General features: G+C 42.5%; 4 protein-coding genes and 2 non-coding genes across 8 annotated transcripts; 4 read left to right on the top strand and 2 right to left on the bottom strand.

Annotated features, from left to right (window-relative positions):
• The first annotated feature begins 253 nt into the window (after positions 1–253).
• rnaseh2c (ribonuclease H2, subunit C) lies at positions 254–2,550 on the top strand. The gene is made up of 5 exons (XM_041944846.1): positions 254–312; positions 841–995; positions 1,435–1,547; positions 1,718–1,837; positions 2,309–2,550. The coding sequence occupies exons 2-5, from the start codon at positions 842–844 to the stop codon at positions 2,330–2,332; spliced, it is 411 nt and encodes a 136-aa protein (XP_041800780.1). The 5' UTR covers positions 254–312; position 841; the 3' UTR covers positions 2,333–2,550.
• Positions 2,551–4,543: 1,993 nt separating this feature from the next.
• zbtb3 (zinc finger and BTB domain containing 3) lies at positions 4,544–8,528 on the bottom strand. Of its 2 annotated transcripts, none has more exons than XM_041944841.1 (3): positions 8,506–8,528; positions 6,696–7,531; positions 4,544–5,941 (listed from the first exon to the last, which is right to left on the bottom strand). In XM_041944841.1, exons 2-3 carry the CDS (start codon positions 7,526–7,528, stop codon positions 4,834–4,836), a joined length of 1,941 nt encoding a protein of 646 aa, XP_041800775.1. In that variant the 5' UTR covers positions 7,529–7,531; positions 8,506–8,528; the 3' UTR covers positions 4,544–4,833. The 2 variants fall into 2 exon arrangements, with proteins under 2 accessions (XP_041800775.1, XP_041800776.1); XM_041944842.1 differs by lacking the exon at positions 8,506–8,528 and adding an exon at positions 8,106–8,312.
• trpt1 (tRNA phosphotransferase 1) lies at positions 8,173–13,699 on the top strand. The gene is made up of 8 exons (XM_041944845.1): positions 8,173–8,217; positions 8,729–8,832; positions 9,068–9,149; positions 10,096–10,265; positions 11,956–12,133; positions 12,255–12,311; positions 12,413–12,523; positions 12,632–13,699. The coding sequence occupies exons 2-8, from the start codon at positions 8,749–8,751 to the stop codon at positions 12,652–12,654; spliced, it is 705 nt and encodes a 234-aa protein (XP_041800779.1). The 5' UTR covers positions 8,173–8,217; positions 8,729–8,748; the 3' UTR covers positions 12,655–13,699.
• Positions 12,913–24,543, bottom strand: fermt3b (FERM domain containing kindlin 3b). Of its 2 annotated transcripts, none has more exons than XM_041944843.1 (15): positions 24,360–24,543; positions 22,450–22,612; positions 20,954–21,187; positions 19,762–19,878; positions 19,054–19,222; positions 17,861–17,963; positions 17,643–17,750; positions 16,995–17,129; positions 16,573–16,619; positions 16,296–16,420; positions 15,599–15,705; positions 15,241–15,462; positions 14,800–14,924; positions 14,297–14,438; positions 12,913–14,150 (listed from the first exon to the last, which is right to left on the bottom strand). In XM_041944843.1, exons 2-15 carry the CDS (start codon positions 22,571–22,573, stop codon positions 13,971–13,973), a joined length of 1,938 nt encoding a protein of 645 aa, XP_041800777.1. In that variant the 5' UTR covers positions 22,574–22,612; positions 24,360–24,543; the 3' UTR covers positions 12,913–13,970. The 2 variants fall into 2 exon arrangements, with proteins under 2 accessions (XP_041800777.1, XP_041800778.1); XM_041944844.1 differs by having other exon boundaries at positions 22,450–22,580.
• On the top strand, positions 21,477–21,548 carry trnaw-cca. The gene has a single exon. It is a non-coding gene; the product is annotated as a tRNA-Trp (tRNA).
• Positions 21,823–21,894, top strand: trnaw-cca. The gene has a single exon. It is a non-coding gene; the product is annotated as a tRNA-Trp (tRNA).
• Positions 24,544–25,227: the final 684 nt, after the last annotated feature.

Genomic DNA, 25,227 nt, shown 5'->3' with positions numbered 1-25,227 from the left:
TCATACAACACAGAGACACATTCATTAAAAAAGTCAAAATAAGACATGAGATGAACCATGAAGTAGGCCTGGGTGAATAAAACACACCTCACTGCTGATACCACTCTATAACCACGAGAGGCAGAAAAAGCAAAGCGAGGAATGTAATCTCTTACCAAGAGGGAGAGACATCCTCTGGCAGAAGAGAGAACACCCGCCAAAATATCTTTCAGCGTAGAAGAAGAAGCTTTCGTCCAATCACGCGCAGCGACGGGCGCAAACCGGAAAAGGTTCAATTTCATGTAGCAAGAACGTTTGGAAAACTGCGGAAAGGTAATGTTTGGAGTTATGTTTCTAAAATCTAAATTTAAGTGATTTAACAGGTTATTTAATAATGTCATAGAGATACTGAGGAAAACACGCTAAGTATGACAACATTTCAAGTAGGGGAGACATGCTGCTAACCGTTGGGAAAGTCTGCGCTGCTTGTTGTCTGAGCTCCTTAACTTCGGCATTATGACAAGCAGTGATTAAACAAGACACAGGTCCTAATAGCCTAAAAGCCTGCAGAAATGAGTTTTCATTATAAAAATTAACAAAATGCTTGTGCAGTCATTACGGTTACTAAATCAAAAAGTATACCCTAACCTATAGTGATAAATTATCATCCTTTCTAAATGGGAAAAAGAGTCTTATCTGTTGGGGCAAGCAGATACTTCAGAGACAAGCTTTTACATGACTGTAATCACATTTAAGGCTGAACTCGCTGTTTATTAAAATACATTTTAGCTTTAAATAGAATACCACAGTGTGATTTGTTGTCATTCACGTGTTCTGTTCTGTTCTGTCTTCTGGTTGCAGGATGTCCTGTAACACAAGTGTTACACGTGTTCAGCTGTCATCTGTGGGTCAGGCACAGCGAGCCCCAGTCCACCTGATGCCCTGTGAGATCGAACAGGATGGGCCGGCCAAGGTCTCAGAGTTCTTCAGTGCTACCACAAAAGATGGCAAACATGGTACCCTCAGAAAGTGTTTGATATCTGTCCCATTTTCTATTTTGCAAAGTGTTAAGCTTTATTAAGATCTTCCAGTATACTAGAGCTCACTGAACCAGTTTGCAGGTCACACAAACACGGTTAAAATACATAAAGAAATAATCGCAGATTATCACCAAATGTGAGGATTTTCTTCACTCTCAAAAGATTAATTTCTAAGCAAGAAAGTCATTAGGGTCTCAAAATGTCATGTCAGCATGACTGATTTCTGCTGCTTTATCTTGTAACCACTAGTTCTAATATGGAACATTTGTGTCATAAGGTAAGACAGGACGAGTATCACAGCTGTTTGACCTCACCGTTAGCAGTAGCATATGTTACATTTTATTCCACAGTCATATTTGGTGGGGGCCAAAACCATCTCTAACAACAATCTGTGGTGTGTTTTTCCCCATCACAGAGAAGACGGTGTCGTTCAGAGGGCGTGGGTTGAAGGGGCAGGAGCTCAGCTGTCCTCAGGGCTACACTGGCTTGGTGCTGAAAGAGATCAACAAGCCCGGCTCTGACCAAGAGGTAAACATCACTGATGTCACGTCACAGAAAGGCTGACCAGCGGTGGGGGCCTGTCAAGCATAAAGTAAAGCACTGACTGTATGGGGCATAAAACCAGACATGCAATTGTGTGGGTGAGGACTTTCTTTCTGTGTGTTCATGAGGCTAAATGATGTTGTGTGTGTGTCCAGGACAGGACAGTGAGGCTGTCCTCTGTGTTTGATAAGCTGACCTACTGGAACCTGGAGACACATCCAAACTCAGATGATACGATTGTGATGGCGATGGATTGGCCAGAGTTGGCTGAGGCGGTGAGTCAAAGACAAGACTAAAATGTGTCACCCAGTAACTTAAAGTTTTTCAGTTCAATGAATATGAATAAATCAAAAGCCTATGTTTTTGACTTTGACTTGACTTTTTAATATACTCCAATTTCCTAACTTCCTAATTTTAATCAAAACATTTGTTTGTGCTGTTAAGACCTAATAACTTTTTGATTGAGCCCGTATTTTTCAGTCACAGCTCAGTCCACATGCTAAAAATCTGTATGACTAGTAAATACAGTATGGATAAATTAAAAATGGATTCCTGAGTTGCAGATTTGTTCTTGGAACAGGGCTGTGGTACTGCCCTTTTTTTTTTTATTATATATCCTTAGTTTAACAAATACTGTTGAAAATAGCTGCACTGACAACAATAGCTCACCAGACTACCATTTGAAATACAAGGGCAAAGAGGCAGATAGATCTGTAAGATGGATGTTGATGTTTGTCTCTCCACAGATCCACGGGCCAGTAGAAGACTGAAGAGAGAGACAGAATGACCTGCAGAGAGGTGGGAGGTTGGTGTCACCTCAGTGTGTACAGTTTGCTGGTTACAGGCTAGAGTCTGTGAAAAGACATCAGAACTGTTAACCAGTCCAGTGTTACTGCGGCGGAGCAAGAAGTAACAGACATAATGTTTATATTTTTGTAAGATGTGGTTTTGTAGTGAAATAAAGAAAAATAAAATATTTACTGACCGACCTGTGCATCGTGTGATATCACTGAAACATGACAATAATAATAAGAAACTTTTCTACTGAACAGTGTTTATTCACAAGATGACATTTAGATTTTGCACACTCGCTACCATGAAACTCTAAATGATCTCAACTGTCCCTGGTGACTATCCAGTGTAAAACTCCTGGGTTTGTGTGGTGATATCAATACTAGTCAATTTTCATTCTACAGAAACTGTCAAACATGGTGCAGGACAACAAATCCCAAAAGTGTCAGTCATTCAGGCACATTTAACATTTAAATTTAAACATTTAAAGAGAAGGCAGACTTACTGCATGTGGCAAAGTGTGCTCATACTGTATATTCTGTCATACTACAAGAGAAGGAAATGGGCAGTAAGCAAACCAAACGCATTAACGTATTCCTGCCTCACTTCCACTGCTGTTCTACCAGGGAATGTAGGCTGGAAGTTGATCTATTGACACCCGTTTTCCATTCCCAACAGCTTGTAATTAACCTGGTGGAAAACGCCAGGTAACGTCTATGAAATATATCACTAGTTAGGATAAGGTGGCCACAGTGCAAAGAGAATCTGACTGAATTTACAGCAGGCTACCGTATATGATCTGCTGGAAATGCACACAATGGTTTGTCAGGTAAAAACTGCTGGAGCAGAAAATTGTGGGGCAGCAATCTTATTGCAGTCTTCATATTATTGTAACATACTCACCTGTTGTTTCTAAAGGAGAGGAGAAATTAAGCACCTTTCTTTGTCATTTAGAGAATTCAATCAGTTTGTATAGCTGCCACTCTGAAATTTCAGGGTCAGTTGCCTCATTTAGTCCTAATCAAAGACTGAAAAAAGAGATAAGGGGAGGAATGAAGGAAACAAGGCAAAGGCCATTTGGCACCACTGATTTCTGACTTCATCAGATATATACTCTATACAACTGTTGATGAAGTGGCTTCATCAAAACTGATGCAAGGAAAGGCTTATATGACAAGTTATAAATTGACACTATCCAATTCTAATGTTGAATTTTGAAATTTGATGGTTTCATCCTATAAATAAAACACTAGACAGTACAATGCTACTATATTTACAATTTGCTGGCACAGAGTCACACATTTAGAAGGCAGTCGTACACATTACATTTGATGTAACTGATAAAACAAACACAACAGCTTTCCCTTATTTGTGTTTTGAGTTCATATGATAAAAACTGGCTGTTAGATGTCACACGAGTCCTAAATCTTCTTACAACAATGAAGTTTGGGATCATTCTTATACCCATACAAATGTATGAATAATGGTAAAAAAAATGCACAAGCACAAGAGCTTAAAATCAATTCTAAATGAAAACTTTAAGTCAATCAGTCTTGGGGAGACAATGGACATACATAAACACATAGCTTGTTAGTTTGATGAATGAGGGCTTATATAACTGCCACACTGCTGGTGTTTACTCTCACTCTGTGTGTGTGTGTGTATTTGTATTTCTGTGGGATCAAATGTCCTCAGAAGAACAGAAAGCCAGGGTGTCTGCAGAATGTTTGCAAAAAAAAAAAAAATTAATACAGTATTTGGATAAATTGAGCAGGATGGTTGGAGTTGAGAGATGGAACATCTTGTGGCAACTGTGTTTTTATATCAGGGCCACGAGAGAAGCCACTTGTGGGGTTGACGTTACATACATGAAGTACTTTGGTCATTTAATCACATTTGTTTGCCCGCTAAATTTAATATTTGCCTTATTCTATCAGAGAAGTGTCATAGTATAGTATAAAGTATGAAGTTGAGTAAGCTTGCAACTATCGAGGTAAACATTAGCTGGTTTGAGATTGTTTATTTCTGAAAAAGAATATAAATGAATAAATAAGATCAGATTAAATGTCTAGAGATGCCTGAAATGAGGCCTGTTGAATTTAAGACTTTAAATGACATCTTTTAAATAAATTACTTTTCAAAATCGATCTATTTCTAGCACATTTTATTGCCATCTTGATATCTTGGGAGTGGGGATGTGTTTATTTTTCTGGTCCCTTTAATTGTTTTTTTTTTATGCAAACTTAATATTTTTTGTTTTTATACTGAAAAAAACTGACATTTGAAATTGTCATTTCAGACTTTTGATTGTGATTTGTGATGTGACATTTTATAGACCAAAAAATTAATTGGTTCATCCAGGAAATATGTTGGCGCCCTACTCAATTTAGGCTTGAAGGTAGAATTCAAGTTAGGCTATTCAGGAAAAATTTAAGTATGTGTGTGTAAGTATAGAAATACAAGTGGCTCTGTTTGTGTGTTAGCTAAGAGGTGGAGGTGGTGGAGGTGGTGGAGGTGGTGGTGGCGGCGGCTGTGGTGGCAGGGAGGGCTCTATGTCTGCCTTGCTGCGTTTGGCTGGCAGCGTGTGGTCATGAGCTTTGCGAATGTGTCGGTAAAGGTCCCCTGATTGTGTGTAACTCCGGTAGCAGTAGCGACACTCGTACGGACGTTCGCGTGTGTGCACGATAGCGTGGCGCCTTAGTGTGTATGTACATGAGAAGGTCTTCCCGCAGACTCCACATGTGGGGACATCCTCTACAAAGTTCCCCATAGAGTCCTGGAAGTCCTGGAAGTAGGCAGGGGGGTCTGAATGAAGCTGAGCTGTGGACGGATGAATGAGGGAGGCAGCGAAGGAGGAAGTGTCCTGGGAGGAAGGGCCGGCACCGGAGGAGGAGGAGGAGGGAGAGAGAGGGAAGGAGTAGTCATTTGAATGGGAGGTAATTTGTGAGAGGCCCTGTGGGTGGGAGGAGAGAAACTGAGGGCTGTTCAGCTCCTCTTCTTGGATGTCATCTTCAAACTCATCGTCTACTTCCATCACTGGTTCCCTCTCCCCGCTTTCCGCTTTCTCCTCCTCCAGCTCTTCGTCAGATATAACTATGGCCTCCACTTTGACTTCCACATTCTCTCCGTCATTGTCGTCTGTCCTCCCTCTGCCCAAAAGAGGGTGTGATCTTTCATTTCTAGAGGTGTGTAAAGCTCTCGTGTCCCCCTCAGGTCCTCTCAGCGCTTGGGTCTGAGCAGAGTGGAAGTCGAAACTTTGGCGTTGGAGTGACACAGTGCTCTGGATTCGTATCTGGGGAAGTGCACGCTCTGGAGCCGAGTGTGTTGGGTTTGTTTCTGGGCGTGAGGTTAGTGCTGATGCTTGGATTAGCATGACCATCTGTTGTCCTCCGCCTGGTGTACCTCTGTGGTCAGTCTCTGAGTGCTTCCTAACAGAGTCATCACGGGGCAGCCGTGCTACGTCCTGATGGGGGCTGGGCGGGCAGCCAGACTCTGACTGGGAAAGAGCAACCACTGACCGGCCACTGGCCTGACTCCCTGGCACCAAGGAGGAAGAAGACGAGGACGGCTGCTGGTTGCTGCTGTGGCTGGTGAACAGAATAAAGAAGGAAGATATACTGTAAGCAACCTTTTAGTAACAACAAATCATAATAATGTGCATCAGTACATGGAGGAACAACCTTCCCGAATGGAGTAAAATGCTATTAAAGTCAAGAAGCCAAACTACATTTTTTTTATCTAAATATGATCACTATTTTCAGTTTCTTTGTCAGTTTCTTTACTGTACTTAAGGTTGGGTGATATGACAATATATACCAGATAGGGCTTGATAATAACATGATCTTGAGACGGGATTGTGATAAAACATGATGATGATGATAAAAATGAATTTTTAATTTAATTTAATTTACATCCAACAGTGTATCACACAACACAACAGCCAGTCAGCCTGCTGCCTCTTTGCCTCTGCTCTCTGTGTCACTACCTGTCTAAACGAGGGTGGTGTTGAGCTCCACACACACAGAGTGGACAGCTGTGTAACTTCAGAGTAGAGCCCACAGGGGAGGTAAAGAAACAGACTGTTCATTATCCATATGTGCAACAAAAAGGACACAGTATAACCAATTTATCAAACACCTGTTGAACTTTGAAATGTTGAAATGTGATGTCTTCATCACAGGACCTGTCCTTTTCGACTTCTATTCTGCTTTAAGCTCAAGGCTAGTTTTAAATTAAAAGACAGTGATCTCTAATCTAATATTTAGAGTACACTGATGTTTTTGGAGTGCTCCGATTTTTTCCCAAGTTAAAACAGTCTACAAATTCACTACAGACACCTACCTGTATGTTTCAGTGGTGCTGCAAGGGCTGCAGAGGGCCGAACCCTCTCCCTGACCTCCCGTCCTCAACCTGGCGTAACCTCCCAAAGCAGGGGCAGACGGGCCCACGATGAGGCCCTGCACCAGCTCTCCACCTGGGGGTAGAGGAGGGGCGCCCATTCCTGGCTGCGTGGTATCAGCGAGGTCAGGGCTCAGAGGAGTCTGAACTCTTGCCTCTGATGACCTTCCACCAGTCCTCCGCTCAGACTTCACAGACTCCAACTGACTCCTTTCTGCTGTTATGGATGCTGATGAGAGTGGCGCTGCCATGGCGACAAGATTCAAGTGATCTCCTGCCATGGCTACCGCAGGATCAGCTCCAACATCACCCCCACCCTCCCTGCCTGTCTCTATTGCCTTCCTTGCACCAGCGCTCTCTTCAGAGCGAGTGCTGTCTGCCTCAGCCAGAGGCCCTCGTCTCTGCAGCCGTCTCTTGCACACTCTCACCACTTCATTCATGTGCAGAAAGCTAGCAGCGGCCAAAATGTCCTCCACTGGTGGCGACTCGTCCAGCTGCAGCACGCCTTCATAGACAAAGTCCAAGAGCAAGCCAAATGCAGCAGACGTAACAATGTCGCTATCAAGTGTGACAGAGCTGCTGTTGCTGTTCCCAGCGCTGACCCCTGGAGAGTCTGAATAGAACATGTGGAAGAAAGGCGAGCAGCAGGCCAAAACAGCCCTATGAGCCAGGAAACGGGATGTGCCCACCAGGACGGTGCAGTCGCAGAGGAAGCCCCGCTGGCGCTGGGAGCGCAGAGCTGACAGCAGCTGCTGGGAATGCTGGGGGAACTCCATCACCTGGGCAGCACACACACAGATTTTCAAATGACTTTTACCTGACTGAATTACTCATATTGCCCATCAAAACGTTATACTGGAAACTATGTACAACTAAGTTGCACTAAAATATACTGGCATTCACTGACTAAATCACACTTAACAACAAAAACAAGGCAGACTGTCAATTTCTGTGTACATCCATGTGCATTGACGTTTAGAGACTAAACATACAAATTATAGAAACACCAGAAGATTATATATTGTGTCTAGTTTTCCAAGCATGGCAAATAAAACGAGTCCTAGTCCGTGCACTCTTGCAAAGGTGCACGCAGGTGATCATATAACGTAGCATGCAATTAATGATAATCATATGCAATAAATCTAAGTGCAATTTATTACTGACGGTCACTGAGCAAAACCAAGTCCATCCGGTTTCTCCCATCCAAGTTTTTTTGGGGAGGTCTTTGTAAAATAAACCTTTCACGTCAACGACTTGTTTTTTTAACAGCAGAATACCAACGAAAACTGCGGCCTCCTTCTGTCTTCATACGCTGATAACGACAGTTGAGAGTCGTCTGTTAACTTGTCTTACGTTACGTTTCCATGGTGACAAGCCCTAGTTCTTCAGTCCGCTGGTAGCTCGGTCCAGGAGCTGAATCTCAATTTGAAACGCGACGAGGACGAAGGCAGCCGACGGCATGCAGGTGAGACAGAAACATGGCTAACACCACCTCGTGTATCAAAGGACCCCAACTGAAAAAAAACGAACAGGCTGTGTAGTACGAAAAACAAGCTCCGGCTGAACTATGCTAACATTAGTTAGCTAAGTTAGCTCAGCCTCTGTAAAATTCAAGCACCGAGGGCCCCAGTAAACCGCTGCGTTTCTGTTTTTGGATGTACGAACGTGTGTCTTAAGTTACAGTGAAATAGCCAACACCGTTTTCTGCTCAGATATGTCGCATTTTTCGTGGATATGATCAGCCCGTCCTTACCTGCAGCTGCTGTCTGACTGATGTTTTCTTCCAGGACAAAAAAAAAAAAAAAAAAAAAAAAAAAAAAAAGCAGTTTTTCCTCTTTGGTGCCGGCGGACCGCAGCACCGCCCGGCGCCACAGTGCCACCTATATGCGGATAGCGAAAGCAGACCGGAAGTGGCAGTCTACACGCATTAGTGACCACACGTGTGTTGTCTTTTGTGACGTCTCGCTGAACTGAAGTCAATACAGCTGATCAGTTGATGGCACAATGCAGTGATAGACGAGGAAGAGGAGGAAGAGGAGGCAGAGGGGGGAGAGGAAGGAGAGGGAATCGTGGTGGAGAGGTAAGAGATTACAGCCCTATAAAGTGGGAAATGGCACCATCTCTTTAATAGTTCAGAGACTGATTTCTGGCTCATAACACGTCTGTATTGACTGTCAAGGCATCTCTATGAATTGCCTTGTATGGTAAAGTCAAGATCCTATATTTAAACCAAAGCTATAATTATAGCTGTGTGTGTGGGTGTGTGTGCATGTGTGTGTGTTATGAGTCAGAAGTAATGCTTTCTTCTCTACCAGGACAGAGATGTCCATCTGTCTAAATCCATGTCTTATGCTCTCCGCCATGGAGCCAACCAGATGGGTCTTCAGATGGGTACAGGTGAGCAGTCTGGTCTGAGTAACACAAGTGTCCCTTCACTTTTCACAGTTTCTACGATCACTTTGGTTGTGGAGCTATTTTTCACTGTCGGCCTGGTTCAAACAGACATAATGGAAGGAAATGCTGTGCGCCAGCTGGTGTGGTGGGGTGGATTTACTCGAGTGCTGTACTTGGGTACAATTTTGGGGTACTGTACTTGAACTTTGCTTTAGTATTTCGATTTTCTGTTTCTTTGTATTTCTCCACTGCTTTTCAGATGGAAATATTGTACTTAATACATTTATGCGGTAACTTCAGTTACTTCATAGATTCAGATTGATAATACAAAATATCATCTACGGTCGGATGTATTATTATGATAAGTGCGAGTGTATCATTATAAGTTAAGACTGTATGGTTCCTTAGGGGGAAATTCACAAGCTACCTAGCAGTATATAAAGCACTTGAAATTATCCCCTCCTTTACCAGCTGCAACATTAAAGTGATGCACACATTAATCAATAACTATAATCCAGTAATATAATAAACATAATTCTGAAATGGGCCATTTGGCATAATGACTGCGTTTACTGGATGCTGCTTTTACTTAAATACAAAATCAGAGTGCTTCTTCCACTACTGTACAAAGGCTTCCCCAAAATGTGACAAACTATATTAAAATTATATATTAAGCTGCTTCATTTATAATAACTCATGTTTGCTCACTCAACAGGTGTTTCACAAATACATTTTGAACAAATCTGCACTGACTATGATCTTGCTGTAAACTGGCATTGTTACTGTTAGTTAGATCATTCATATTACCAACATTTGTGTTCAATGTTTCACAAACGCATTAAGACTGTAATTGTATTCCAAGACAGCATGCAGGGCAAAGAGGTAAGTACACAAGAGAGCATCCATTGTGGAAATGTGACCGTAACCATAACAACTCTTATGCTCATAGATGGCTTCCTGTTTGTGGAGGAACTCCTGGCTCACCCGCAGTTTCGCTCGTACTCACCTGAAGACGTCGAAAGAGTCGTGGCCACAAATGACAAACAGCGCTTTAAGCTGCGCTCCCACCCGGAGGATGGACGCCTGCAGGTTCGAGCCAGTCAGGGCCATTCACTGCAGGTAAATGTCTGATGAGCTGTTCCTGAAAAGAGATATGTGGAAACCTGCTAATGGCACTGAGAAGAGTATACTTCATTTTGTCCACAAACCAGCATGCCAGGATCTTTATCCCTATGGATAGATGCTGTTGTCAGTATATTTAAAATTTACACCAAAATTGCTTTTAAATAGAAACATCAAAACACCAGCTACAGTGATAAATCTCCATGTGATTTAGTTAAAGTGATGTGTGCTTTTACACCTAACCTCTTTGGCTCCGTTAAAACAAACTCACGTCCACTTGCCCAGTTATTATTCTTCCATTCATTTGGGCTGGTGTCAAAGCTGTGAATTAAACCCTGGTGTGGACCAAGCAACTAAACCAAGACTACTTGAAAAAGTGGGTCTTCATCAGTTTCCTCTGGTGCAGTTTGTTTGTGGTGTGGAAGCCAACACACAAAACACACCACATACAGGATTTTATCATTGCAGGTATGTGATTTTAGCACAATTTTAAAAACTAAACTACTCATAAATCAATCTTCTGATCATGAAGTGTTTGACAGTGAGCCAACAGTAATAAGACATGTGTCATTGTACAAGGCGCCTCCTTTTCGTCCTGTCGCCACCTGTTTATCACCTCATTATCATTCAACATGCGGTCTACTTGCTGTCTAATACTTCTAATATATAATGTTATTTCTTTGTGAGCTCTTTGTGACCCCAGATAAATACATATACACATTGAAAACATTAAAGTGCTGCATAAACGACTGTCAGTTACCAATGTTTGATTTCCTCATGTGGGTTCTGATGATGCAGTGATGATGCAGGGTGACAGTCGCCAAAACTATCCAACCAGTAACCTGTCAGTCTGTATAACGTCATGTTTACCCGTCGTGGTTTGTTTGTAAACTGTCAGTGTGAACAGGAACTGGACCAGAACTATAGTGCAACAGTGTATCATTTGTTTCTCTTGGTCCAGACCAAATGAAGCAAACTACAGCTGTGAATGTAGCCTTACTTTTGCAGCTTTTCATCTCTGCAGCCACACATAAGGATTTAAACCAAACAGCAACGCAGAGAAGACAGAGACAATGTGGGCGTCAGATGCTCAGTCTGTGTCTTCTTTATGTGTGTGGGAGAGTGTGAGTGAATGAAAGCAAATTTTATTTGAGGATATAGGATATATTACAATGTACATTTACTTTCTTCTGATGGAAAATGAACTGTGGGCTGAAAACACGCTTCATGTTGTTCTGCCAAGTGCGTACAAATGTAATAAAACAATTTACACCTTCAAAATATCGCTTTAAGTGTAATTTTCAGGTGGCATATGCTGTTAGTCCTCTGACAATCAGTTGAAATGAAAATATCATTTTCATCCTCTTGATGCAAAAAGACGTTGGGGAATAGCACCAAGGCTGGTGCTCATTGACAGCTTCATTTCTTGTAAACATGACATGTTCGCAAACCCTCATTGGCCTCAGTTTCTCCTTCCATCTTCCCCTGATAGTAGTCAAATTTCACAAAATCCTCACAGCTAGTTAAGCAACAAAAACAACTAAATCATCCCACTCAAATTTTCCTTAACAGGCAATTTAGTTTCTGTGTTTAGTCTCTGTGTATAAGATTTCAGTCCCGTGAAAAAATCTCCAGTGCACCCCCATTTTAAATGCTGTGTTAATGCTGTTTGAATTGCTGTGGCCAGGTAATGGATTTGGAGCTGAAACCGGTCCTGGCTGGTTCTCCAGACTGCCCTGCTGAGGCCGTTCATGGCTCCTACATCCGCAACTGGAACTCCATCTTGCAGCACGGCCTGAGCCGCATGAAGAGGACACACATCCACCTGGCACCAGGCCTGCCAGGGGAGGATGGTGTCATCAGCGGTAAGCTGTGAGTGTGTTTGTGTGTGTGTGTGTGTGTGTGTGTGTGTGTGTGTGTCTGACAGAGAAGCCAGCTGAAAACGCAGACAAATAGGCTCTACAGTGTGATTCATTTTCCCACCAGGCATGAGGAAAGACTGTGATCTAGCTGTGTATATTGATGTCCCCAAAGCTCTCGCTGGTAAGCTGAGCCACTAATCACTGCTACTCGATACGCTCAGTTCAGTCTGTATGTTTAGACTCTCTCTTACATGTGTTTTGTGTGTGTGTCTGACTGTACAGACGGTATTGAGTTCTTCTGGTCAGAAAATGGAGTGCTGCTGACTGCAGGCAACGCAGAGGGAAAACTTCTCCCTAAATACTTCAGCCGAGCCTTAAGACTGAGACCAACAAGTAAGAAAAACACGTGGATTCATTCAATCTAGATTCTTTTCTGTTGAAACCTGGATTGAGGACCAGCATTTACTTGTTCACTGAAGTCACTTTTGGCCTGTGTTTCAGGGAGCATCCTGCCACTGCAGTAGCAGCAGAGGATACAGTTCTGTCATTGGTCATAGCAGGACTCACCTGACTGTGTTGGCATCCCATGGTTGGTTGATGCTCGTGCTAGTTCCCTTGGTAACACTTGTTGTTTGGCAGGAGCATCCTGGTGAGGCGGCAGTGTGAGAATCCATTCAGAAATCATCCTAAATGGGACTAAATTGGTAAACTTTTCATGTAAGGATCGGGATGGCTTGAGGGAAGCATACTTTCTTTAAAAATATGACGGTTCAACCATCTTATGCTGGCAAATGTCACTTTTTATTTATGCATATGGAGGCTTGCTTTTCTCTATTGCATCGTTAGTGCTACATAAACTGTAGCACACATTTGCTACCAAGATAATAAAACATAACCCTGGTTACAAACAGACACACTGACTGCTGGAGGAGCCTTTGAGGACATATTGTGTCTGTGGTTAGTCACTTTACACTTGACAAAGTATGGGAAAACAGAGGATGCAGATACTGTGGTTTTAGTTAACGGACTACTTCAACAGTTTCTTGTCAGATATGGGGGCACACACACACACACACACACACACAGAGCATGTGAGGGGAGATAAATGGTTTGAAGCTTCCTGTGTAAGAAACAGTAATTACCACCATATGTCAGAGCATAAGGAGTGAAGACAACAGAAAATGAAAAGTGAATTGTTGTATTTATTTTAATAAATGTTTGTTTATTCATAAATGTATTAGGGAAAACATTTCATGTGAGCTTGTGTTTTTCTCCTTGTTGTTGATTCTTGGCTGTGATAATGTGGCTGCTATAATGTGCCATAAATTTCACACTAAAGTCTAAGTGACAATAAAACTGCAGCTCTGGACAAAGCAAGGCTTTCTGTCCTGAGCAGCAGGAAGTCCAGATACAGCGAGCTGAACAAAGTAAAGTTGCTGCTGGCTGATACGTCTGTTGATTTTACATTTCCGTTTGATTGTCAAGCCTGCTGATCCTGGACCAGATGTCCAGCAGTTTGGCCCTGCAGTAGTCCATCCTCAAATAAAGCACAAATCGGCATGAGATCCACAGGAGTCTTGAACTGTCTGAACATGGAAATCCATCTTTTGATGTAGCTACATTGTGTGGGTATGTGTGTGTGTGCTGTATAAAAACATGGACTGACGAGGTGGGTTGTAATGCATTTACACATCAACAGAATACCTCATTTTGACTACTACTCTTGTGTTGTTTTGTAGTTGGAATATAAAAGCCTATCCCACATGGTTTTCCACGGCTGAGACACACAGTAGATCTGATGTGGACTGTGAAGGATTGTATTTTTTTGAGTGTTTTAGTCCTAGAGAGCTTCGTGGCCTCCGGTCAGCTTGTGGAAAAGCTCCTCATTGAGCGTGTCGCTCTTCTCACGACTGCGCGTGGACATGAAAATGTAGCCTCCAATGAACTCGTGAACAATTTTGCAGTCGGCGGTCACACAGCTAAAAGCAATGTTGACGTTGCCTTCAAACTCTATGGCCACCTGTAAGAGTCAGGAACACACACACACACACACACAGTAGTATATGAGGTTCTTTTCAGTGTTCAAGTGTTAGTGGTCAAACCAAAAGTTTGAGATTTTGCAGACTGTTCTCCCAGACAAACGGTGAATTAAAGTATTAGCATCACCTGTCGTATGTCCCAGTTGACATTCCACTGCTTCATGTTGTTGTAGCGCCAGGTCTTCACCACATCACCCACGCCCAGGTCAATACGGATCAGACGGTTGGGAGCAATGCCAAGTACCTCGTCTTTCCGACTGCCCTTAAACCTGTTGGGCAAAAACATCTTCATCCTCTTTTCTTGCTGAGGCAAAAGTCAATAATTAATCCTCCAAAGATTTGTAGCAATTCACTGGCTTGCTGGATCACACTCAGATACCAATTCTGTGTTTTCCACCCTTATCAACAATCATACTCTCATCATATTGCACATATCAGCAATTCTTCTGCAGAATTGTGTCTGTTAAGTGTGACTTGGGGCTGGTTTGCTGATATGATCTTAAAACATCATAACAGAACACATAAAAAAAATCTGAATTTCTGCCAGTGGAATGATCCTAAATTGATGTTATCTGCCATTCAAGCATTTCTGAAGAGCTTTAAATGAATTCAAATAAATTTAAACTCAACCTGACGACGACGTATGACAGGCCAAAGTCAGGCAGCGCTTGCCAGATCTGCAGGAAGCGCATCACCGCGTCTGTCAGTGAGAGCTGAGCCACGTTCTGGTATGCGTCCAGGATTCGAGGGGTCAGCTGGAGGAGCAGGCACAGGGTAAAAGGTTGGACGTAATTAGATTTTTGCTGCCTTGAGCACAAAGTGGGCAGAGGTTTCAGCTGTAAAACGGTTCAGTTAGTTTAGCTGCACAAGGTCACTGTACTACTGTCCGGAAAACCGATAAAGTTAGTTTCAGTTGGTAATGTGACCCATTGCTAAACGTCATGTAGAGGATCAAAATGAGAGATGGGTGTGAGCTACTCTGCTGTTGCTGCTTCCTCAAAATGTGACACATTTACTGTTTGTGAAGCATTTACTTTATTTATTCTTTTTTGTGTCGCTTCTGCTCTCTACCTGCTTGGTTTTGTACTTCTTATGGTAGCGTGGCGACACCAGACTGTGAGTATTGATGCTTTCGTCGTTAGCAGGTGCGTTGCCATGGGAACCGGAGTTGGTCTTTTGCATAGCCAGAAAGGAGCAGATGCTCTGGATCTCGCTCTGGAAGCTGCTGTCGGCCAGAGTCTTGCCTTTGGAGCCTAGTCGACATGCAGCCATCCACTGAGCGTACTGCTGGTCCTGGGGGGGGGGGCACGGAGCACGGAGAGACATGTGGTCAGAGAGGTGAGATAGTGGAACAAAGATGGAGGTGTTGAAAGAGGAGGTGGGGGAGACGTGTGTGTGTGTGTGTGTGTGTGTGTGTGTGTGGCCTCACGTTTTCACAGCGCAGATAGACCTCATTCATGCCCTCGGGTGCTGGTATCAGGAGTCTGATGAGGAACTTCTGTGCTGCCACGTTAACGTCCGGAGCCACCTCACACCCTGTGTGCAGGATAAATATCATAGCATCTAGCACTTAAATTTAGAACATAGAACAGAAGCATGGTAAGATAAGATGGAAGAGCAGTCTTTTGATGAACATGAGTCACACTTCCGGCCAGAGCCCACTGAGTCATGCCCACAGTTAACTGTCTTTATTTATGTCGTCGTCCGCATTAGTGTTATACTCTTTTTATTAATGCTTCATTTCCTCTTTGAGCCCAGAATATGCTTTTTTTTTAAAAAAGAGCTGTTAAATGGTTCATAATGCTGATCTAGGATTACCAGTGATGCTATTAACTTCTAACAGACTTAAAGGGAAACAGACTCGAGAGCGGCACTCTCACTTTTTACCATATATGGAAAGCTCTGTGTTTGCGTGTGTTGAGGTTTCCTTTGCATTACATGGTACTGTAATATGTGGTCATTTCTAAGCAGTAATGCTACAAAGAGGTAAATAAACAGGTGGTTAAAATGTCTGCTACTTTATCGGTCACATACTTGTAAATACTTATTCTATTGCTAACTGAGCACATTACTGGTGACATAGAAGCAAACTATCCTGATAATGAAAAACAGAATATGTGCAGTACCTTTGAGGTTAATCTGTTGAATGGGCTCCCCGACGCTCTCCTCTTTGCTCTTGAAATAAGAGATGGAGGTATCCTGGAACTTGAACCAGTACTGCTTATATCCCTTCAGAGTCAGCCTTTTTGGCCTGAGATGTACAATCACATTGCTCAGTTTCACTGTGTTTGCAAAGTTACACATATATGTTGTTTTTTGGTCAGGAAACAGGTGCTTTGCTCTTTTTGAACTCATCTATTATCTAGGCCAATGCCGATGGATGGTCTGTAAAATGAATGTCACCTGAATATCTTCAAATAGTCGTTGAGTTCTGGTGCTGTCATGTTTTCCTGGAGGAAAGACAAAAATGTTTTTCAGCGGATAAAAGATAAAAGAAGATGCAGTATTGTTTGGGTTATCTTCAGTTCTTTCTGTATGATAAACTTATTTTATTTGATGTTATGTTTGAAACAAACTGCGGACCGTAGAAGAGTTACAGCCCTATAACAGTTATACTTTGTCAAAATCATTGCAGGGATTCAAGTAAAATACCCTATAATAGCTTGAGTTATTGCAAATGACCCTCCAACCGCAGCTGAGAGTGTAACACAAATCACTTCGTTGAGTCAGTATCTTCTACTTCTGTCAGGATTAAGCTGAGACAACTTCACCCTAATCCTGACAGGAGCTGACACTCAGCGATGAGTACATGCAACATGTCTGACCAGCATCTCGGATGCAGAGCTGCTCTCTCCCTCCATCTTGACCTCCAGGCACAGCAGGGCGGACTCCAGGTCATCCATGGCCGCACTGGAGCTCAGCATCATGGGCTCTGACTGAGACACCTTACTGATGTGGTACTACGTGTAAGAGAGCAGAGTGAGACACATTTAACTATGTCCCAGACGTTAAAGGAGAAAACAACCCAAACTGTGTGCTAATGATTTCTTCTGGACACTCAAATCCTTTTTTGCAGGAGCAGTTCTTTGTGAACAAATTAGGACTGTTTATACCTGAGTGAGTTTTATCTGTAACATGTCAACTCAAAAGCAAAGATGACACATAATATGTGCAAAATATGGATTCTTTTAATTGACAGGCAGCTGATTGATATCGTGCTTCACAGGTCTCATTTGATCCAGTTTTCATGGTTTTGCTGTGAAACACATTATTGTGGCGCAGATTGTAAGTGTTCCTGCATCTATTTATAAAATACTGTAGTTTGAAAGGCTGATTGCTTCACCTTGGATACTTTGTTGTTTGACTAGTCAAATTCCTGCAAAATGTGACATGTAAGATTTTCGTGAATATATTTTCAACATTCCTTTCTTTCTTTCTTCTGATTCTAACCCCTCAGCAGCAGTGTTCTCTACCTGCAGAGCTCCAAACAGCATCATCTCCTCCTCGGTGCAGTCGATGTCCTCCAGCAGGATGGCCCAGCGCGCCTGCTCGTACAGCTGGGTCAGACGCACAACATCGTACTGCGCGGACGGAGAGGAAAGAGCCAGGTCAAGAGAGGACTGCAATGCCACACACGCAAACATACACACATACTGTTAACTATGAAACCAACATGCATGCGCACGCACACCTTGGGCTCCATATCATAGAAGGCAAAGTATTTGAAGCGAAGCCCAACTCTGTCATTTTCTTGGATGCCCTGCTGCATAAGACAACGGGATGAGTCCAACCACCTGAGAGGGAAATGGAATGGTATATGTTTATGAGTTCACATGCATCATGCATATACAGTGTATATATAAAGCTCTACAATCCCACTTCCCCCATCCCACCCTTAGAAGGACTGACCGACGCAAACATACACTCACAGTCAGAGGAAAACTGCCACAATGTCTGAGAACTATTGTATAATCGTCTTGGTGTTCCTGAATTTAAATTCTATATCTTACATACACGTATGTATAGATATAACTATGTTCCGTTTGTTTGCATTGTATTTCATGCTTGCTATTGCAACAATGGCTTTTACAGGACAAGCAGTTCAGGTTTAGTAGAAAGCAGATTTGAGCTTTAACATGAAAAAGGGACATTGGGAGAAACAAGGAGAGGCGAGAGAGAAAATAAAAAATAAAGCAAATTTTCTTCTTCTGGTGTCCTCACTATCGCTGAAAGGACAGTGCTTTGATACAAATCATACAGCCTGACACCCTTCAAACAGCTCTGATTATAATCCAGCTGTAGAGCAGTGGCAGTAGCATCTTTTTTAGCAGCATGCATTTAAGATAGAGTGGGTTTGAACTCCGTTAGGGGGAAACTGCTTTATGAGCTGAGCAAAACTTAACTCTTTGTTGAGAAGTTTAATGAGCGAAACGCTGTTCACCTGTGAGTGCAAGAGAGTCTGAAAGCAGCAAGTTGTGCTAAAAAACCAAACTTCAGTTACGAAGACTTGGACTTGGTAAGTAGTGACAAAAGGAGCATATTTTGTCAGCCAACGACGCAGTTGCCAATAAGACTGAACCAGATTCCTTCTTATTGTGAGACAACAGCTCTAAGCACTGAACCAGCATGCCTTCTGGGTAATTGGTTGGCACAAGATTTATTTTCTGGAGTCTAATTAGCCAAACAACTTGCACCTGTGAGCTGGATTATACAGCTCTCATTCACACAGTAACAAGACATCCAGACAAGTTTGTGTGTGAGTACAGGAGGACCTAAACATGATAATGTTTAAATCAAAGGACAAGCTGTGAGTTGGAGAGATAAAGTCACTCATCTCCTCACATAAAGGAAGGTTTTACCACACAAATATCTGTAGAGGTATACCTGCCATGGATGTGGGCCTTGTCCACCACGCTGGCTGGGCGGTACTGCTTGGCTATGACCTCGGGGGCAGGGGGAGGCTGGGTGACTGACAGCATCTTGTAGACGGCCTCCATCTGAGGTGAGTCAGCGAAGTGAGCCGGCATGCCGTTATACAGAGAGGGCCGGGATGCTGCGAAGGAAGTGAAGGAGGGCTACCGTCAAATTTTCCAGGGGAGTTCACTTTGTGGACATCAGGGAAAAAGTCTGATTTCTCTAGTATGTGACTCAAACATCTGCTTTAAAATGCACAGTGGCTGCTGAAGAGTCTGCTGTTCGGTGTATTTTATGCTCAATGATTAACCTTCTCCACCATGTTTCAGGTCTATCTTTGGATCATTTACAGGTAGACTATATGGAGCCTTTTGAGGAATACTGGTCTCAGACTTCATCATCTAGAAACGGTGATTATTGTTACCACATATAGTTCACCTGATTTGTTATAACTCTGTTGAAAAGACTGTAAGGAGCATTTTCTGCACTGATAGTACAGTAGTAAAGGTAAGTCAAAAGCCAAAGTTGTGAAAACTAAATTTCTTCTGGTGAAAATGAGAGCAGGAAAATCAAATCTTTGATCTTGGCAGTTTTTTTCCAGGTTTTTTGCTGAGGGCCACCAGTGATAAAACATGTGCCTGTAAAGCCTGCAGTGTGAATGAAGTGTGATGAGTGTACCCGAGGAGAGGGGCACCTCGGTCAGGTCGTAGATCTCCTCAGCCGAGTCTTTATCTTTCTTCTTCTTCTTCTGCTCTACGGGCCGAAGGAGCGAGAGCTCCTCGGGGTGACGGATATCTGTGTAGGTGACAGGGAGGAAATGGATGCAAAAGTGATTAACTTTATTAAGCAGACAGCGTCTCGGCAATAATACTGACAGATATAATACGTAGAGAAGGGACAGCCTGATCACTACAGGAGCAGCTCACTGCATGTTACAACACTGGACAACTGGCAACCATACAAGTGTTTCAGGTAAATGTGTCAATTATATGAACTGACCTTTTTACAGCTGTGCATCAGACTCTGTGGTGCAGTGGTAATAAGTCTGACTCCTGATCAGAAGGTTGCATGTTCACATCATGTCAGTAGCTATAAGTTTGCTTTTCAGTGGCTACTGAACCCCTGTCTGTTGCACTTTACGGTTCTAAACTCTGGCTGTTTAATTGCCTTGTATTTCCTTCCTGTATTAGTACACAGCCATACAAATACCCACAAAACCAAGTGTCTTGCTCTGGATTAAGGCCTTGCATGTTTATGTCACCTCAAGGTCAATGTTTTTTGCAGTATTATGAATTCCAAATTGTCATTGCATTTAAATATAATAGTGCCATTGTTCCGTCCTCCTCCACCTGAAAATTTATACGGGTGTTACTGTTGTTATGACAACAACTAGAAAATGTTTTAGCCGTCACACTCTGACTCTGTGGCTGCGTGTTCAAATGTGTGGGTCAAGCCTTTGCCAATGCAAGACAACAACAGAAGCTGGAAACAATAGACAAAAATAGACTGTGAATGAAACCAGAGGTGAACTTAATTGTAGTAAGCACAGTCACAAATGTTTGGCTACACAGGGGTCCCCTGTGGCTGGATGATGAAATCTACATCAAGTAGACCTATGTGGACTCTTGTGACCACAGGCACCATGGCCTTGCATGTGTAAATAATGTGAAAGAAGGAAATACTAAGAAAGAAAAGAAAGAAGTTTTCACCCTGGCTTATAATAGTCTGATGAGATCAAAATCCAAAGAACAATCCATCATCATCAACATTATTTCTTCGATTGAGGTTGATGGTCATTTGTGCTCAAGAAGAGAGGAAGGGGAAAAAAGGAAGGGGGGCTTAAATGGAAGAAAGAAAGGTTGAGTCTCACTGAGCAATCTGCAGATGCCCATCACGGTCTGGAACACGGGGTTGGAGAAACAGGCTCGGAGCCGCAGGGTAACGCCGTTGGGCAGACACAGCCTCAGGGGCTTGTGCTGGGGCATGAAGACCAGCCGGGCATCAGCGTGGATGCCATATTTCTCCAGAGTCCAGGCGGTCCGCAGCAGCCACCGCTGCTTCTGCTCCCACCACAGCGCGTGGTCCGACCAATCACGCTTGATCTCTGCAGAAACGGACAGAAAGCATTTGTCCCGAAAACTGAAACGGAGTTTACAGCCGTTAGTTTCAAGCACTGATGTGTGAAGTCCGCTGTCTTCTGGATTGTCTCGTTCACCGTGCAGACATTTTCTCACCTCAGGAACTCGAGCTCCAAGTTCCAAACCGCTGGACGTGTAAACAGAAATGAATTTACCGAGCATTTAATGAACAACTTGACGCAACTGTATAAGTCATTACGTCGTTTACATCCTGGTTTTTAGTTTGTCAAAAAACTAGTGGAAGTTGAACTAACAGACTCTGTGGCGCAACGGTAGCGCGTCTGACTCCAGATCAGAAGGTTGCGTGTTCAAATCACGTCAGGGTCAAAATCTTTGAAAAGATACTTTTGGCCTTCGCAGGGGTCCACATGGATACTCGCGGACTTGGCCGGAAAAGGACATGCCATACATCACGTCAACGCGCACGGCCACAGAAATCATTACTACTCTTTGGTGCGCATAGTTAGTACGCAAGAGAGGAAGAAAGAAAACAATGAATAAAAAAAGAAGCAATATTAACAATTTTTACCTCCAGTTTAGAGAGCGGTACTCATCTCAATCAATTAGAGGTGATAAATAAACCAGTTTGTCCTCAATAACAGACTCTGTGGCGCAACGGTAGCGCGTCTGACTCCAGATCAGAAGGTTGCGTGTTCAAATCACGTCAGGGTCAATATTACTGTTTCTCTTGCTCTGTTTAATGGACGATTGTTGAATTGGTTTGTCTTTCACGGACCAGAGTCAATCTGGACACATTGTCACCTCCGTGGATGTATTACTGGAGAGTGAAATGATTCCACAAGCACTTAGACTGACCGTTAGAAAAGAGTAGTAGTAGTATAATATACAGATGTGAAATGCATATGGCTCATGTTGTAGCTATGAAAATCTGATATGAAGAAACAAATTAAATACTGTGTGGAACGTCTTACTGCATACGTTACACCAACATTTGATATGTACATTCGCTCTCCTCTCTTATCCCAGAATATGGTTTAATTATTTTTCTGTGTGGGTGCATTTATACCTCTTTATGCCAAGCAATAACCAGACTATCTTCAGCCTGTGCCGTGATGCATGAAGGATATATCAGTTCTTTTTTAGGTGTTGCCAATGCAGTATATGTGAATTCTTGCATGGCCATTCAAATTATGTCACTATCTTTAGTCTGTGCCGTGTGACTGAGCCAAAGACTGATGCGAACAGAGGCAGACAGGCAGTAACCCACGTGTCTTTTCCACCAGCTTCAGGATGACCCCTCCGATGTGGAGGTCAGAGGCCACGCTGAGGGTGACAGGTGGCGCGTCGGACCCCAGGTCCTCCACTGTGACTGACAGGTCCCACGCTGCCATACTGGGACTAAGAGAGAGAGAGAGATGCAGGAGACGGGTCTGACAGAGTCGAGTAGACAGATGCCAGGAAAAGAGAAGAAAGCAGGAAAGACAAACATGAGGGAGAGTGAAAGAAGGGATGAAATTATAACAAACTGTCAAGAAAACCTGCTCAACAAATGCTCTTTAAATGATCCGTTATGTGTGACGAATGTCATCTTTTTTGTTTTTGTTTTAGCGCCAATATGAAGCCAGCTCAGACAAAGCAGTCGAGGACAAGAAGAAGATGAATCACTTCAGTGAGGTCGCTCTTTCATTTGTTTTTCCACCTCATTCAACTGCCAAAAACATCTGACATGAAAAATGTTCAGATGCATTGTGATGCCAAATGGAAGGTTTTAGTGATTATTAATTTATTTTGATATGTCAGGAATGAGAAATTGTGCACTTTGATACAGGAACAAATTGTTAAAATGCCTGAAAAACTCTCGTAAAGTTACATTTCAGAATAACACTACAACCCTAAAGCTTTAGGGCATTCAATCGTTCGCAACTGGACCTCGTCAGTTTGTCTTAGAAGACGTTTCGCCTCTCATCCGAGCAGGCTTCATCAGTTCGTACCCAACCAGACTAGATAGGACAGCTCTAGTCCAATGCAATGGTGTTAGGTTCAAGTATTTATCCCCTGAGTGAGACCAACCCACAAAAAAACAAGGATGGTATCACTCTATTGTGAGGCAAACGATCCCCCCATTAAGGTGGGGTGGGGTGCAACCCTTTGGTGTCAACGACAGTCGTTAGCCTCGTTAGTGTCCCATTGTTGTCATTGGGAGGCTCCTGGAGCCATGTGTGAATGGCTTTGTTGTTTGTTTTCAGAGGCTAAATCTTGGACGAGGTCCAGTTGCGAACGATTGAATGCCCTAAAGCTTACAATGACCTGGATGAATGAGAATATTCACAGGCATACAACCCTAAAATATGTTTTCTGCATTCTTTCATATCAGTGCATAAAAAAATGAGCAACAGGCATTTAAGATTAATTTTTAAGAAGGTAAAAGTGGCTGTGAAAAACTGATTTACACATTCTAAAGAACTGTTTGACTGAACTTGATAGAGTTGCTAAAACAAAGCCTGCCTCAGTTTTCCAGGACATTCAGATATCTAATACCACAGAGACAGAACAGATGATCTGTCAATCCCTCTCCTATCAAATGTGAGAAAAAAAGACTTTAACTCATGGTTCAATATCACATGATACTGAGTAACACTGACACACACACACACACACACACTGAATGGGTGAGTTGATAATGTCCAGTTTAGTGAGCACTTCCTGTTCTGACTTGAACTATCACCAGGCACACACACTTCCGCTTTCTGACCCGCCTAGGTGAGCTGTTCATCCAATGCCAATACAGCAACCCCCTGCATGTGTCTGAAAGTGGAAGGCCATCTTAAAGATACTGAATTTAAGGATTAAAAATGCATTTATTTTTTTGCTCCATGTATCTGTATTTTCAAAGATTAATAGAACAGACAGATACATAATAGTTGACACGCCTGAACCCCTCTGTACCTCTTCTGGAAGCCTAAACTTTATTTATCTGCATGATTCTGAATATAAGGTTTAATCTGTGACCAGTTTACTTGATGTGACTTAATAAATTACCCCACATTTGTGTATTTAATACAGAAGCTTTACACAAACACACACCCTGGCCTAACTCTCTCTCTATCCTCATGCTTTCTCCCTTTCTGTCATGCTGTCACACACACACACCCACACACACACTTTGAAAGACAATACCGTTAGTCTCCTCAGTCCAAGATTTTGAGTGATGCAAATGGGTGGACTCCTGCTCTTCTGTCAGATCTCTGAAGAAGTTTACCAGGTTTTGCTGTGAAAATGTGCAGAAGTTTCGCCTCCCTCGGGCTGGGCTGGTTGCGGTCTGTGTAGCTGTGTCTGCGCAGCTTGTGTCACTTCTGTCAAGAAGGGCTTGTTCCTTTTTTTGTCAGTTTCCGCCAGGCGGAAATGTGAAAAGGGTTCAAGTTTTGACTGGCAGGTTGTGTAAGTGATGCATATTTGGCAATGTGTGTGTGTGTGTATGTGCATGTGCATACAGCATATTAGAGAGTTTGCTTCTTTTGATATTTTATTATTATGTATATAATTTTTTACTGCTTGCTATTTTTATATTTTATTATATATAGTTTGTTCTTTATAGTCCTATTTCACAAATTTTCACTTTTTTCACTGTGTGTATGCTTACAGTCATGGTACACTTTATTTTCTACACACTGCCATTTGCTTTAGATTCTTTTTTGTGCAATACTTGTTCATTACTACTGTTTACTATTTTGCTATTTTATTATTATGTATATAATCTTTTTTACTGCTCGCTATTTTGATATTTAATTATGTATAGTTTGTTCTTTATAGTCTTATTTCACAATTTTTCACTTATTTCACTTTGTGTAATGCTGCTGCTGCACTGCAATTTCCCAGCTTGGGATAAATAAAGAATATCTATCTATCTATCTATTTATCTTATATATGAGATACTGAAATGACAAACATGCATTATGGCACATAGGCCTCCTGTCTATGGAAGAAGTCCAGATTATCTTGATCTCATCACAGATTATTGAGTTCACTGGTTTGATTTGGGTAAAAT

This window comes from Chelmon rostratus, chromosome 9 (genome assembly GCF_017976325.1).
Source record: "Chelmon rostratus isolate fCheRos1 chromosome 9, fCheRos1.pri, whole genome shotgun sequence".
Taxonomy (NCBI): Eukaryota; Metazoa; Chordata; class Actinopteri; order Chaetodontiformes; family Chaetodontidae; genus Chelmon; species Chelmon rostratus.
This window is presented reverse-complemented; position numbering and strand designations above follow the sequence as displayed.

Bases quoted from the DNA above. Each gene is read 5' to 3' on its own strand.
- zbtb3 (XM_041944841.1), bottom strand. From the start codon at position 7,528: ATGGAGTTCCCCCAGCATTCCCAGCAGCTGCTGTCAGCTCTGCGCTCC. The intron at 5,942-6,695 runs GTAGGTGTCTGT...TCTGTTCACCAG, and splicing joins AGCACCACTGAAACATACAG to CCACAGCAGCAACCAGCAGC.
- trpt1 (XM_041944845.1), top strand. From the start codon at position 8,749: ATGGCACAATGCAGTGATAGACGAGGAAGAGGAGGAAGAGGAGGCAGA. The intron at 10,266-11,955 runs GTAAATGTCTGA...TGCTGTGGCCAG, and splicing joins GTCAGGGCCATTCACTGCAG to GTAATGGATTTGGAGCTGAA. The intron at 12,524-12,631 runs GTAAGAAAAACA...CCTGTGTTTCAG, and splicing joins CTTAAGACTGAGACCAACAA to GGAGCATCCTGCCACTGCAG.
- fermt3b (XM_041944843.1), bottom strand. From the start codon at position 22,573: ATGGCAGCGTGGGACCTGTCAGTCACAGTGGAGGACCTGGGGTCCGAC. The intron at 17,964-19,053 runs GTATACCTCTAC...TTTCCCTCTCAG, and splicing joins AAGGCCCACATCCATGGCAG to GTGGTTGGACTCATCCCGTT. The intron at 14,151-14,296 runs GTGATGCTAATA...TGACTCTTACAG, and splicing joins TCAACTGGGACATACGACAG to GTGGCCATAGAGTTTGAAGG.
- rnaseh2c (XM_041944846.1), top strand. From the start codon at position 842: ATGTCCTGTAACACAAGTGTTACACGTGTTCAGCTGTCATCTGTGGGT. The intron at 1,548-1,717 runs GTAAACATCACT...GTGTGTGTCCAG, and splicing joins AGCCCGGCTCTGACCAAGAG to GACAGGACAGTGAGGCTGTC. The intron at 1,838-2,308 runs GTGAGTCAAAGA...GTCTCTCCACAG, and splicing joins GGCCAGAGTTGGCTGAGGCG to ATCCACGGGCCAGTAGAAGA.